The following is a 12,704-nucleotide window of genomic DNA, read 5'->3' on the forward strand; positions in this document are numbered from 1 at the left end:
AAGTGCCGGCAGAAAACAGACATTAGGTCTGTGACCCCGAACTAGAATCAGTCTTCTCTTCATTATCTCTTCAGTTGCTATTTTTATTTTGCTTCCTCTATCCTTCCCGAGTCACCTGAAGGTCTTTTAGGTATAAGCAGAATTTGGATGCACCTGCAGAGAGCATCCCAGCCTGTACACGTGCGATGTGAAATCCGTTCCAGCGTTGCTACACCTTGCAACTTGAGATCATCATCCTGAGATCCTGGGACAAATGCCATGATTGAAGGTGATGCCTGGTGCATTTGGTCATGAGATCCCACTTTCCTTCCATCAGTGTGGGGTAAATTGTTCCAGAGGCTCAGAAAGGGGAATCTAGGTCAGAACTATGCCTGCACCTCGTCAAGCTCAAAGTCCACAGAATACATCTGACTGTTCATTCTCCATTTGACCCCGTGCACAGCAGCGGACATTACAGAATGAGAAGCAAGGTCACCTTTTCCCTAAATCCTCAAACCCACTCCTAGGTTTGGACACCTGGAAAGAAAGAAAAAACATGTATAAGAATAACACATATTAGCACTTTCCAAAATGTTTATCCAGTGACAGGAAGACATTGACAGGCCTTTAAGACTGCAGCAAACACAAGGGTGTATCCGAAGGGCAGGGTGACCAAACACCCCAGGTGGCCTACACAGCTCTTTGCTGCCCACTTGAAACCAGGATGAAACCGCAACAACCTCCGGAGACAGAGAGGGTGGAGGTCTGGGGGCCGGTGGGCAGATGACGCTCACAGGCTCTGTCTCTGCAGGGACCAGTGTCGGGGTGAAGAGGGGTCTTCGAGAGGACTTCCTGCTGCTCTCCTGCAAGCCTTGGGAAGCTTTCTTCCACGCTGTGCCTCGGGTCAGTCAGGCTCTCCGTAGCTGAGGCACAGGCTTACAGAGGCGGTTTGGAAAATGCAGGGAAACACAGACATGTGCTTGCACACGTTGCCATGCGAAGCCAGAGGTTGTACACGCTGCACACCGGGTTCTGGGACTGGCTTGGTGGGCGTCTGGAGCTGGGATTCTGCACGGGGCAGGGTGGGGCAAGCGTGAGCCGGGCACCGTCCTGGGCGGGGAACCCCGGGTACCACGTCCTCTCTCGCTTCCCGAGTCATCACTAGATACCTCAGTTAAAAGGGTGCAGTGCTCTCCACCCAAACTAAGTCCACAGCAGCTCACGGCCAGGGGACAGTCTGATTCCGACGAACTCTTCTCCTTATGGCTGAGGACTTGGAAGTCAGGGGCTGCGTCTTCTCCCAAGGGGTCAGCCTCCCAGCCAGGACCAGTGAGCTGCAGTCAACGGAGGCAAGTAGAAGGATCGGCCTGGGAGTTGGGGTGGGGAGAGGAACTGAAATGTGTGAGCTTCAGGCTTCAGATGCAAAATGTCTCTCATTTGCATGAAATGACAACCAGTTCTGTGTGTGTGTGTGTGTGTGTGTGTGTGTGTGTATTGAGATACAGTTGACATATAACACTATGTTAGGTTCACGGTTTGCAAGGCAGAAGTAGAGACACAAATGTAGAGAACAAACATATGGACATCAAGGGGGGAAAGCGGGTGGTGGGATGAACTGGGAGATTGGGATTGACATATATACACTAATAGGTATAAAATAGATAACTAATAAGAACCTGCTGTATAAATAAATTAATTAAATTTTAGAGAAAGAGACAGCATGGGCTGTAAAAAACAAACCCCCCCCCCAAAAAAACTTGGTCATTTGTAAGCTAAACAACAAATAAACTGTTTGAAAAAGAAAAATAAAAAGTAAAAAAATAAAATTAAAAAACCATTATGTTAGGTTCAGGTGTACAACGTAATGATTTGATCTTTGCATTGTGAAGTGATCACTCCAATAAGTCTAGTTAAAATCTATCTCCGCACAGTTATAAGAGATTTTTTTTCCTGTGCAGAGAACTTGCAGCACGGTCTTACGAACTGTAGCCACCAGGCTGCCCTGTGCACCCCCAGGACTTATTTATTTTATAACCGAAAATTTGCACCTTTCGATCCTCTTCCTTTCATTGGGTCCATTTCAGCCGCTCCAACCCCCCTCCCCAAACTCTCCCAAGCCCCACCCCACCTCTGGCAGCCACACGTGTGTTTTTATAATGGAAATCTCTCCTGTAAACAAAACACCCCTCGTCATAGAAGCGGGAGTCCTGCTGCGGTGGAGATTCCCCTGTCCCTCCCCCTTCTCTGGGAAGTTACAGGACTCGTGAAGGCAGAGGGAGAGGATGTGATTTTTACTGGATCAGGACAAATATTTATTTAATAAGCCAGCTCAAATATCGCTGGTGGGAGGGGAGAGCCGAGCCCCGCAGGCCAGGCTGGGCAGCATTTGAATCGGGGTGCCGAGCTCGCCCCTGCTTATTAGACTTCCCCTGACAAGTGCATGCATCAGGGAGGTGCATTCCCACCCTACCGGTGTGTCCGCGTGGAAGGCATCCTCTTTCTATCTGGAAAGGGTTTATAGAGTCACTCAATTCGTAATGACATCTCTTCACCCAGGGCAGGAAATGACCGAATAATGCTCCACTGAATTAACTTGTTTTTTTCTCCTCCGTGGCTCCCAAGTGCACGGCGCCCCCCCCCCCCAGCTCCACATGCGCACCTGCAGCCCCAGCTGCTCTGAGCCCTGGGAGGGAGCCCAGCGGCCACCGGTCAGTGCAGCTGTTTGACGGCGCCTTCTGGAAGGCTGCGCTCTGGGCGGGGTCTCCCCTGGGATGGGAAGAGTCTGGAGACCCAGGCCCTCCTCCCGTCTGCCCCTTCGTCTCCCTTGACCCTGGAGGGGGTCTTACCTAATCTTAGCCTATTTCCTCGTCTGGAAACTCGGGTGACAAAATCTGCTTTACTGTGTTATTGAAAGATAGAGAGCGGATCTCCACAAGTCACTGGCTCCATTTCCAGACTCCCCCGACGGGGGGTGGGGGGGGGGGGTCCTGAGTCCAGACCTGGTGAAACAGGAGCTCCGAAAAGTGCCTGAGCCTGGTGTTTCCAGCCGGGAAACAGTCCTGGATCAGGACCCCTTCCAGCAGAAGGGGTCCTTGCTGGGCCTGCGAGGCTTGGAACAGTGCACGTGAGGGTGTGGCCTCTGCATCCCACCGAAGGCAGCTCCACACGTGGCCAGTTCTCTGGCTCGTGCTCGTCAGGCCCTTAAAGTGCACAAAAATGTGTAACTAAACCCAAGAGCCCGACGCAGCCCCTCGACTTGAGCAGAGGGGTCTGGACGCCCAAATTTGGTGGCAGCCGGAGTAGGTGCCCCAGGGAGGTGCACAGGCATTGGGGTGTGGGTGAGGAAGGACCCGGATGGGGTCTGTGTCCCCGCAGAGCAGGGTCCCGGGTGCTGGCTCCGAGGTCGCCGGGGCGGGAAGCACTTGCCAAGGAGCAGGGCTCTTCCTGCTGTTACCTGGGGGTGGGGCAGGGCATAGCTGTCCTGTCAGATTTTACTTGAAGAAGAAGATTCTGCTGCCCGAAAGAGGTTGAAAGCCATTGCCCTAAAATCAAGAATACTTAGATGTCCCCAGACCCTTTTCCCTCGAACTGTGGCCTTTATGCCTCTTTGTAAACTATGTAACTATTCTGTGTCGTATACAACAGATATCATATTTTGTGTGCGTTACTAAACGTGGCAGAGCTCTGGGAGGGGCTGCCGGGTGCTAGCACCTGATTGGCAGGTGGCACAGATGGGTTTCCCGCCCGCACTCTCCCTGCTGGCCCTCAGCGCCCTGTCTTGCTGTCCACGCAGAAGCTGTACAGGAAGGAGATCAAGCCGCCCTTCAAGCCGGCGGTGGGCAGGCCAGAGGACACCTTCCACTTCGACCCCGAGTTCACGGCGAGGACGCCCACAGGTGCGTGCAGGCAGGGAGAGGGGGGCGGGCCTGTGTGTCTTTCCCATGGTGGGTCCTCCAACCTGGCCAGGTAGGGACAGGCATCCAGGAGCCAGAGAGCGCCATGTTCAAGGGCCCTTCCATGGGATACAGTCCTCAGTCCTCTTGTTCCTCTGCTCGTAGTAAAGGCTTACGTGACAGAAACACTTATCAGTTAGCGCCCAGGTAATACCCAGCTGGGAAATTTCCCAGGTGTCTGTATCCCCCGCCCACCTCATGCTGCCTCTTGGCCTAAGTTGTCAATCCAGTGTCCACCTGTCAGAGGGACACACCCGGGCAAGCTCGAGAAAAGAACCTCAAGACAATGAGAATCTCTTGTTTAATTAGGGAGGGTTTATGGGAAGAGGGAGCCTGTCTGTTAAGTCTGTTAATGTGTGGACTACAGTTCTTATTCGTACAAAAAAACAAACACGTGTTTGAAAAGTTGCATCAGCTACTGTATCTCGGCACGGCAGATGGACTTGTGTACTTAGCCTCTATGATACGTCTTAAATTACTCCTAAGGTCTACCAAATTCAATCAGAACTGGTCAGCTCCCTTTAAAATTTGTCATTTTGTGATATGGATAAATTAATACTAACCTTTTTTAGATACGGTAATTGTCCTAGTCTACCCAGGCGGCCATAACAAAATACCACAGACTGGACGGCTTCAACTAGAGAAATTTATCTTGGTTTCCCGTGAGAGCTCTCTTCTGGGCTTGTAGACGGCCTCCTTCTCTTTGTGTCTTCACATGGCCTTACTTTGTGCTCGAGGAGAAGGAGAGAGAAGTCCCTGGTGTCCCTTCTTCTTATTATAAAGACATCAGCATTGCTGAATCAGAGTCCCACCCTCATCACCTCATTTAACCTTAACTACCCTCCGCAAGACTCCTTCTCCAAATACAGCCACATTGGGCTTCAACACGTGAATTTTGTGGGGCACGGTTCAGTTCATCCCAGTGAAGGTATGGTGATTTTGTCTAAAAAACAAATTAACCTGCCCCTTCTGGAGATATGGGTGGGAAAAGTTCAGCCAGTTGGTAGCTCTTGGGGCTGTGTGATGTGCCCATGGGGGGTTCCCATGCTTTTCTCACTGTTATTGCATCTAAAATTTTCTGTGATTAAAAAAGGATCATGAAACAAATAGATGGTCAGATAGAAGACATCAAGTAGATAAAGTTGCAACAGAGAGTCCACTGGGCCCCCTCTGGTTTAAGCTGTTGGTGAGAGCCTGTGTCCCACACGCCGGGGGCGGGCACATTAGGGGTGTGAGCTCTGTGCAAACACAAAGGGTTGGGGGCATCCATGGGGCCGCTGGTGGTCCCAGGGCATCTCCTGACCCACACAGCAGGGGCTCCAGGACCGAGAAAGAAGCAAATTCTGGGGGCTATCAATGAGGGAGTCGGGACGCAGACGCTCACTCATTTCTTTCGGGTCCTCCTGCAGCCCCCAGATAAAACTAAGACTGTCCTCAGGGACAGAGCTAGGGTGATGCCTGCTGTCACAGTCTGGGGTAATCGCTGCTGCTAGATGTACCGTGGCTGCCGAGGAGGTGGAGATCTAGGTCTGTCCTCTCTAGTAGAGACGGTCCGGTGTTTCTCCAGTTCTCAACGGCCTCAGAAGGTTCTTGGGTGTTGGGGTCAGTCCTTCCTGTTGACAAAATTGACCACTTCACAGAATCAGATTACTTTTTAGCTTCAGAGTTTGGAAAGATCGGGAAGGACTGGGGATTCCATCCCGGGTGTGCCCGCAGCTCACCTGAGCAGGTCGCTTTCTTTCTCCTCCTGTGGTTTACCTGAATGTAAAGGAACACAAACGATTAACCCTGACAAAGGACACTGCCTGTGACCACCACCCACACGACCTCCCGGTCCTCAATGAAATGTGCACTGTTTCACCGAGGGTTTCCGTCATTCGGACTCTGTGCTTAAAATACTGAAATAAAGACCACGTTTGTGCTGCCTAGCAAGAAGATGCTCATGCAGCCCACTCGAAATCGTTCGCCTTTACCTGCTTTCTGTGTTATCCGTGAAGAATTTAAACTCCGACCTAGTCGGCCTGTGAGGTTAGCAGGCTTTTTTTTTTAGCACCTCGTGAACGTTTTGTGCACAGAGAATTCAAATTTATTTTATTATCAGCCGAAGGAAAACGTCATTAGACACCGTGCATTTTAATGACGTCCAGAACTGGCTTTTTTACTCCTTACTATTTGGATTTCTCCAATCAGTTGTACTTAAAGTCAACTTATTGCAGGACACAGTTTGCCTTTGAGGAGGTAGTCATTCTCTCTCTATATTTATAAGAGAGTAGAATTTTCTAAGCACGTGAGCTGAGCGCACGGCTCTTAAAGGGCAGCAGAGGTGACGTGATTCTGAAACAGCGGGTAAGCCACATCCTGCGTGAGACTCGGATGCTGCCTGTCGGAATTCTTTGTAGTGGCCTTAAAGTCTTTCCTTTTTAACTTCAACCGATGCTGAAGCTGGTGGATGTTCCCTGAAGACACACCAGCTGCCCATCAGAGCCTGCTGACCGATGGGAGATGCCACTCTAAGATTTAAAGACCCAGAAACGTATTGCACAAGTCAGAAATCACTCCTAGGATCAACGAAGGTTGACTGTACTCAGCTTTAAATTTCCTTTCATCCAACTCACATCTTTGCTCTTCTCTTAGTACCGAGCTAAGAATCGGCATTCCCTAGCCACTTATAAAGCGTGTTAAATGCCGTTGATACCACCTACCACGTGGTCACCATCTAGCTACACGGACCCAGTGTTGGCTGTGACAACCTCTCGTGAAGTACATGTGAACCTCAGCTGATCTCTTGGTCTGAGCAGGGAGAGGCAGCCCGGGCACAGCAGGCATGGCCCTGGGCTTCACGCCTCCTTGATGGTTGAAAGTCCTTCCTTATTTGATCTACAGACTTTCCATTCACTAGGGAAGGTGTATCAGTTCAAGTTCACCGGACAGTACCTCCCCACCACACACACACTCCCAGGTGCTGTAACTGAGCCTCCATGCACTCGGCCCTCAACCTTTGCACAGCTCACACTAGTTCCTGGGACGGGCTCCAGTTCTTGCATCTAAAACCTGCGCCTCGGGGCTTGACGGTGGCTGAATCGATGCTATATCCCTGTGCTTGTGCAGACCTAGGGCAGGACGCGGTAGCCTGGGGGACTTTTAAGAGCAGGCAGACCTCAAAGCCAGGGTTCTGTGCAGGGCGAAGCAAGGCAAAGCGCAAAGCCAGCCCGGGAGCAAAGCCCAGCGTCTTCAGAGGACACTTGCTGCCTCTGCTGTCCTGCGGTGCATCATTTCCAGATTCTAAAAATGACTCAGCCGAGCCTTGTGCTTTTTAATTAAGCTTCTCTAGCCTCGCAGCTTATTTCCAAACACAGTCAGCTCTGATCTCATTAGCTCCGGGGTGACTCCGGAGCTCTTTGCTAGGTAACAGGTACGGGGCTGAGACCCGAGTCTTCTCCCTCGTGGTCCAAGATGCTGAAGGTGCGGTGGGCCAGGCACGTGAAGCCCCCTGTCACCTGGCAAGGTCTTCCTGGAAGAGCCGTGTGGGCCACCGGGTCGGCCGCTTATCTGCAGGGAGAGATCCCACATCACGCAGCTCGTGGTGTAGCTCCCAGGTGTGGAAGGAGCGCCCCAGTCGCCTTTCCCTCAAAATAAAATGCTCAGGAATAAAACCCACATTCTCTGCAACAGCTCACCCTCCAAGCCCCCAGCCACCTGCCCCACCATGGAAGCTTTAGTGTACTGTTTCCACATCAAAGTGAAGTATCAAGGCCAAGTAAAAAGGTAGCAGAAAAGGAAGGCAGTAGAAAAGCAAACCCCCACTCCTATGGCCTTTCCAGTCCCACTCGCCGGAGTTTTCTATATAATATGGATTTAAATCTTACATACGTACGTTGTAAGAAACATTTAAATCCACATTATATACTTTATGTATTATTATAGATTTATATATATAATGCCTAAGTGATAGAATTTGTTATCATATTGTTATATATTGCTTATGAGTTTATTGTAATGTGTTTTAGTACATATATGGCTGATTTCACCTTGTTATACAGCAGAAACTAACACACCATTGTAAAGCAATTATACTCCAATAAAGATGTAAAAAAAGTTTTTAAAAAATTAAAAAAACATTTTTTCCTACAGTGTGTACGTTCTACAGCTTGTTTTCTCTTTTTTGGCTTGACAGACTATTGTGTCAGTTCACACAGCCGTGTCTCATCCCGGGTATCGTAGTCTTAACTAGTGTTACCTGCACGCATGAACGTTGTTGGTCTTGTGCATGGTTTCCTCAGTGGTGAACATTTAGGTTGTCTCCAGTTTTTGTTTGTTTGTTTGTTTGTTTTGCTATTACAAATATTGCTAAGACAAACATTTTCTTTTTTTCTCTTTTTTTAGAGTTTTTAAAGATCACATTTTGTTTTGTTTTTAAATTTTATTGACATGTAGTTGATTTACAGTGTTGTGTTAATTTCTGCTATACAGCAAAGTTACTCAGCTATACATATATATATATTCTTTTTCATGTTCTTTTCCATCATGGTTTATCACAGGATATTGAATATAGTTCCCTGTGCTATACAGTAGGACCTTGTTGTTTATCCATTCTACGTACTATAGTTTGCATCTGCCGACCCCAAACTCCCAGTAATTCTGTTCCCCACTCCGCCTTCCCCTTGGCAACCACAAGTCTGTTCTCTATGTCTGTGAGTCTGTTTCTGTTGTGTAGATAGGTTCGTTCGTGTCGTATTTTAGATTCCACATACAGGTGATATCATATGGTATTTGTCTTTCTCTGTCTGACTTACTTCGCTTAGTATGATCATCTCTAGGTCCACCGTGTAGCTGCGAATGGCACTATTTTATTCTTTTTAAAGGCTGAGTAATATGCCATTAAATCAGTATATATCTACACCAAGACAAACATTTTCTACATTTATTTCTAAGCATTTTTGAAAGTAATTCTGTCAGATAAATTCATAAAAGTCTAGTTGCTCTTCAAAAGACAGGTGTATTTTGTACTTTGGTAGATAACTCCACTTCTACCTTGAACTGGGACCCATCTCAACAGCAGTCAAGCCTTCAGACAAATCGACAGAGCTTAGAGGGGTCACGATTGAAGGGCTCCCTGAGGCTCCCTGGGAGCAGAGCACCCTGCGTGCTGCCCTCGAGCTCCTCGGGCCTGGGGCAGGGGGGACAGAAGAGTCACCAATGCCCGGGCCTGCATCCCTGTGCCCGGTTCCTGCTGACCTGAGAAACTCAGAGGGTGGCCTCCTCTGCCCTGGCCCAGGAGTGACAGCTCACCCCGAGGTTGCTGGTGGTTCTGGGCTCGGTCTGGAGTGCGCAGGGCAGAGGGTTGCCACTAAGAATGAATATCTAGTAAGTGATGATCAACGATTACCCTCAAGTTTTTGCTCTGGGTATTTTTGCCGGGTATCAAACCACTGGCACCGCCCAGAGTAAAGTGTGGTTTCATATGGTTCAGGCTGTCTGATCTCCGTTTCACCCCATTCTCCAACACACACACTCACCACATACACACACCTCACACCTGACACACACACACCAAACACACGTGTGCACACACCCAACACACCGAACACACACGTGCACAACCTGACACACACCTGACACATACACACATCTGGCACACATACACCTCACACCTGACACACATCTGACACACACCTCACACCTGACACACACACACCTCACACCTGACAAACACACACGTGCGCATGCACCCGACACACACTGAACACACACGCATGCACAACCTGGCACACACACCTCACACCTGACACACACATCACATAGATGCACACACGCACACACACCTGACACACCTGTAAGGTGTGCTTACACACACATGCACACACATCACACAGATGCACATGTGCACACACACCAAACACACCACGCACACATGCACACACCGAACACACACGTGCACAACCTGACACATACACACCTCACACCTGACACATACAACCGACACACACGCACACACACCTGACACACATGCACACACATGCCTCACACCTGACACATGCACACACACCACACGCACCGAACACACACCACGCACACATGCACACACCTAACACACCTGCACACCTGACACACACACACATGCACACATCACAGAGATGCACATGTGCGTGTGCACACATGCACACACACACCACACACGCACACATCACACACCCACAGGGTTACCTCACCACGTCGTGGCTGTTGACTCTCTGGTTGTTACCTGCAGACTCACCTGGCGTCCCCCCCAGTGCCAACGCTCACCATCTGTTTAGAGGATTCAGTTTTGTGGCCTCCAGCTTGGCGCAGGAGCCCTCGCAGCAGGATCTGCACAAAGCCGCGGTTCACCCCATCGTGCAGGTAATCAGCCCCCCGTGGTGCAGGGCATCCCGTACAGCCCGACTCCGCTCGCCCCCAGCGGGTTGGGGCAAGGAGGTGGCCGCCCTGAGGCGACCCGTGGACAGAGCTGTCTCAGCCGAGTTGGGGTGCACTTCCTTCACGAACTCCTCCCCCTGCCTCCCCGGGGTCATTGAGATGGTAATCTGAGCCGTGCTTCACGTTTGTCCTCAAGACAGAAAGAGTCCTGAGAAGGATGTCATCGTGGTGTGGCTGTGGCTGGAGCCCCAGCAGGGCTCACGCTTGGGGGTCTCTGCTGTGCAGAGTCGAGCCAGCACCGCGAGAGAGTGGCTGGGTTTGTGGGCACCAATCCCCATCGTGAAATGTAGTCTTCGGGGCTCAGTGAAGGTGCTGTTTTTATAAGGAGTTTCCCACCGTATTAATACGAGCAGAGGTAGAGAATTTTAGAAGGGATCATGACCACGTTTCCTTGAAGAGCCGAGGCAGGGCACAGCAGATGGCGTTGGGCTTCCATGCTTCTCTCCCCAAGGGCCTCTGGGGAGACACGGCGTGTCTAGAGTGGACACTTGCTGTGGCAGCGTCCACTGTAATGGGTGACGCTCTCTGCGCCCTTAGTCAGTAGGGTGAGGGTGGCGAGGGGGCGTCAGGGGGTCAGATTCCCAATCAGACGTTGGCATCCGGACACCGCTCTGGACACCAGCGTCAGAGCTGCACCCGGTCTCGGGGACGTCTGACCTCTCACCTCTCTCGGACCTTTGTGGGGAAGCAGGCAGGTCAGCGACACAGGGTGCTGGGTGTCTGAGAACAGGGTCCTGACCCGACAGATGGGGAAGCTGGGCTGAGATCTGGAACCACGGCCAGCTAGCTCCGTGACTGTGGTCCGAGGACGCCACCACCTCCTGGCCTCCGTGTCCCCACGTGCAAGGGCTGAAGCCTCCTTTGCACCACGTTCGGTGCCCTTGCACGAGAGGCCCCTGATCGCGCTCTCTGCCCGCCCGCTCTCTCTGCAGCAGTTACACGGGAACAACACCCGCTTCACCGATGGCTATGAGGTCAAGGAGGACATCGGGGTGGGCGCCTACTCCGTATGCAAGCGCTGTGTGCACATGGCCACAGACGCCGAGTACGCCGTGAAGGTAAGAGTGGGGCACGCGGCGGCCGCGTCTGCAGCTGCCCGGGCCCCAGGCCCCGGCGGGCACGCCCAGCCTCGCAGACACTCTCCCTCGGCCTCTTCTAAGCTCTGATGCGGGGCCGTTCCGTTGACTTTGATATTAGGTCACCTGTTAAAAAACTATTTTGCAAATCATGAATATGTTCTGCTCCAGCCGACGTGTAGGTACTGACCACCTTTAGTAACTTTCTACATAAAACACTGGAACAAAAGCTCTGGGCACTCAGCATTTTGGAAAATATAGAGCTGGGGGCCAGGCAGAACATTTGGGGAAGGAGGGAGCGGGGGAAGGAGGAAAGGAGAAGGGAAAGGAAGCTACAGTCACCAAAACTTAAATCAAAGAAATAAATAGAATCAAATCTTTTGTAATATTTGCAAAACCTTAAGGAGAGAGCTGGTAGTTTTACCCTGAATCATCAAGAACAGAAAACAGTAACAGGGAACTTCTCTGGTGGTCCAGTGGGTAAGACTCTGCGCTCCCAATGCAGGGGGCCGGGGTTTGATCCCTGGTCGGGGAACTAGATCCCACATGCGTGCCGCAACGAAGAAGCCCACATGCCAAAACTAAAGGATCCCACATGCCGCAACTAAGACCTAGTGCAGCCTAAATAAATAAGTAAATACATAGGAAAAGAATAACAACTACAGCCCAGTTTGGCACTCTCTCCATCCTGCCTTTGGCTTCTATAATCGTTGCTAAATTAAATATTCGATCTGGAAATCCAAGTTACCAGTTTCTTGCGTTTCCTGGTGTGTTAACAGCTGGAGCATTCTGCTAAAGGCATCATCTAATTTTTGTAAAAAGCATAAATTGTACATTCTCCCTCCAAGGGAGCGAGAGCTGGTCTGTCCACCACTCACCCACTCAGCTCACCTGGAGGCGCTTGAGGACCCAGGTCCAGCCGGTGTCATGGTGACCAGACCATCCTGGCTTATCCCAAACTCATCTGGAGCACATGACACTACCCTGCTCTTCAAAGAACTTTTGGGGACAGATGGAGCCTGTCCAGCAGGCAGCCGTGTAAGAGGAGTCATTCCGTCCGTTGTGATTTTCCTAAGCTCTGAGAAAATTGTTCAAAACAGTGACGATGAAGCGATGGCCTCACTCCACCTCACCCACGGCTCACGGCCGCTCTGTGGAAGCAGATACACCCTCGTATCTGCTGGGATGTCTGCACAGTGCTTCTGGCCCTGAGGAAATGCTCTGCCCTGTCCAAAAAGTCACC

At 50.7% G+C, this 12,704-nt stretch overlaps 1 protein-coding gene across 2 annotated transcripts in view; it reads left to right on the forward strand.

Annotated features, from left to right (window-relative positions):
• Window positions 1-12,704, forward strand: part of RPS6KA2 (ribosomal protein S6 kinase A2) — a 159,437-nt gene that overhangs the window by 123,368 nt on the left and 23,365 nt on the right. For both annotated transcript variants that reach the window (XM_060029654.1, XM_060029653.1), the window contains exons 12-14: window positions 3,773-3,875; window positions 10,180-10,310; window positions 11,318-11,443. In XM_060029654.1, the coding sequence (XP_059885637.1) occupies window positions 3,773-3,875; window positions 10,180-10,310; window positions 11,318-11,443 (360 nt within the window). The remainder of the gene's footprint in view (window positions 1-3,772; window positions 3,876-10,179; window positions 10,311-11,317; window positions 11,444-12,704) is intronic.

Source organism: Delphinus delphis, chromosome 14, assembly GCF_949987515.2.
Source record: "Delphinus delphis chromosome 14, mDelDel1.2, whole genome shotgun sequence".
In the NCBI taxonomy this organism is placed as follows: domain Eukaryota; kingdom Metazoa; phylum Chordata; class Mammalia; order Artiodactyla; family Delphinidae; genus Delphinus; species Delphinus delphis.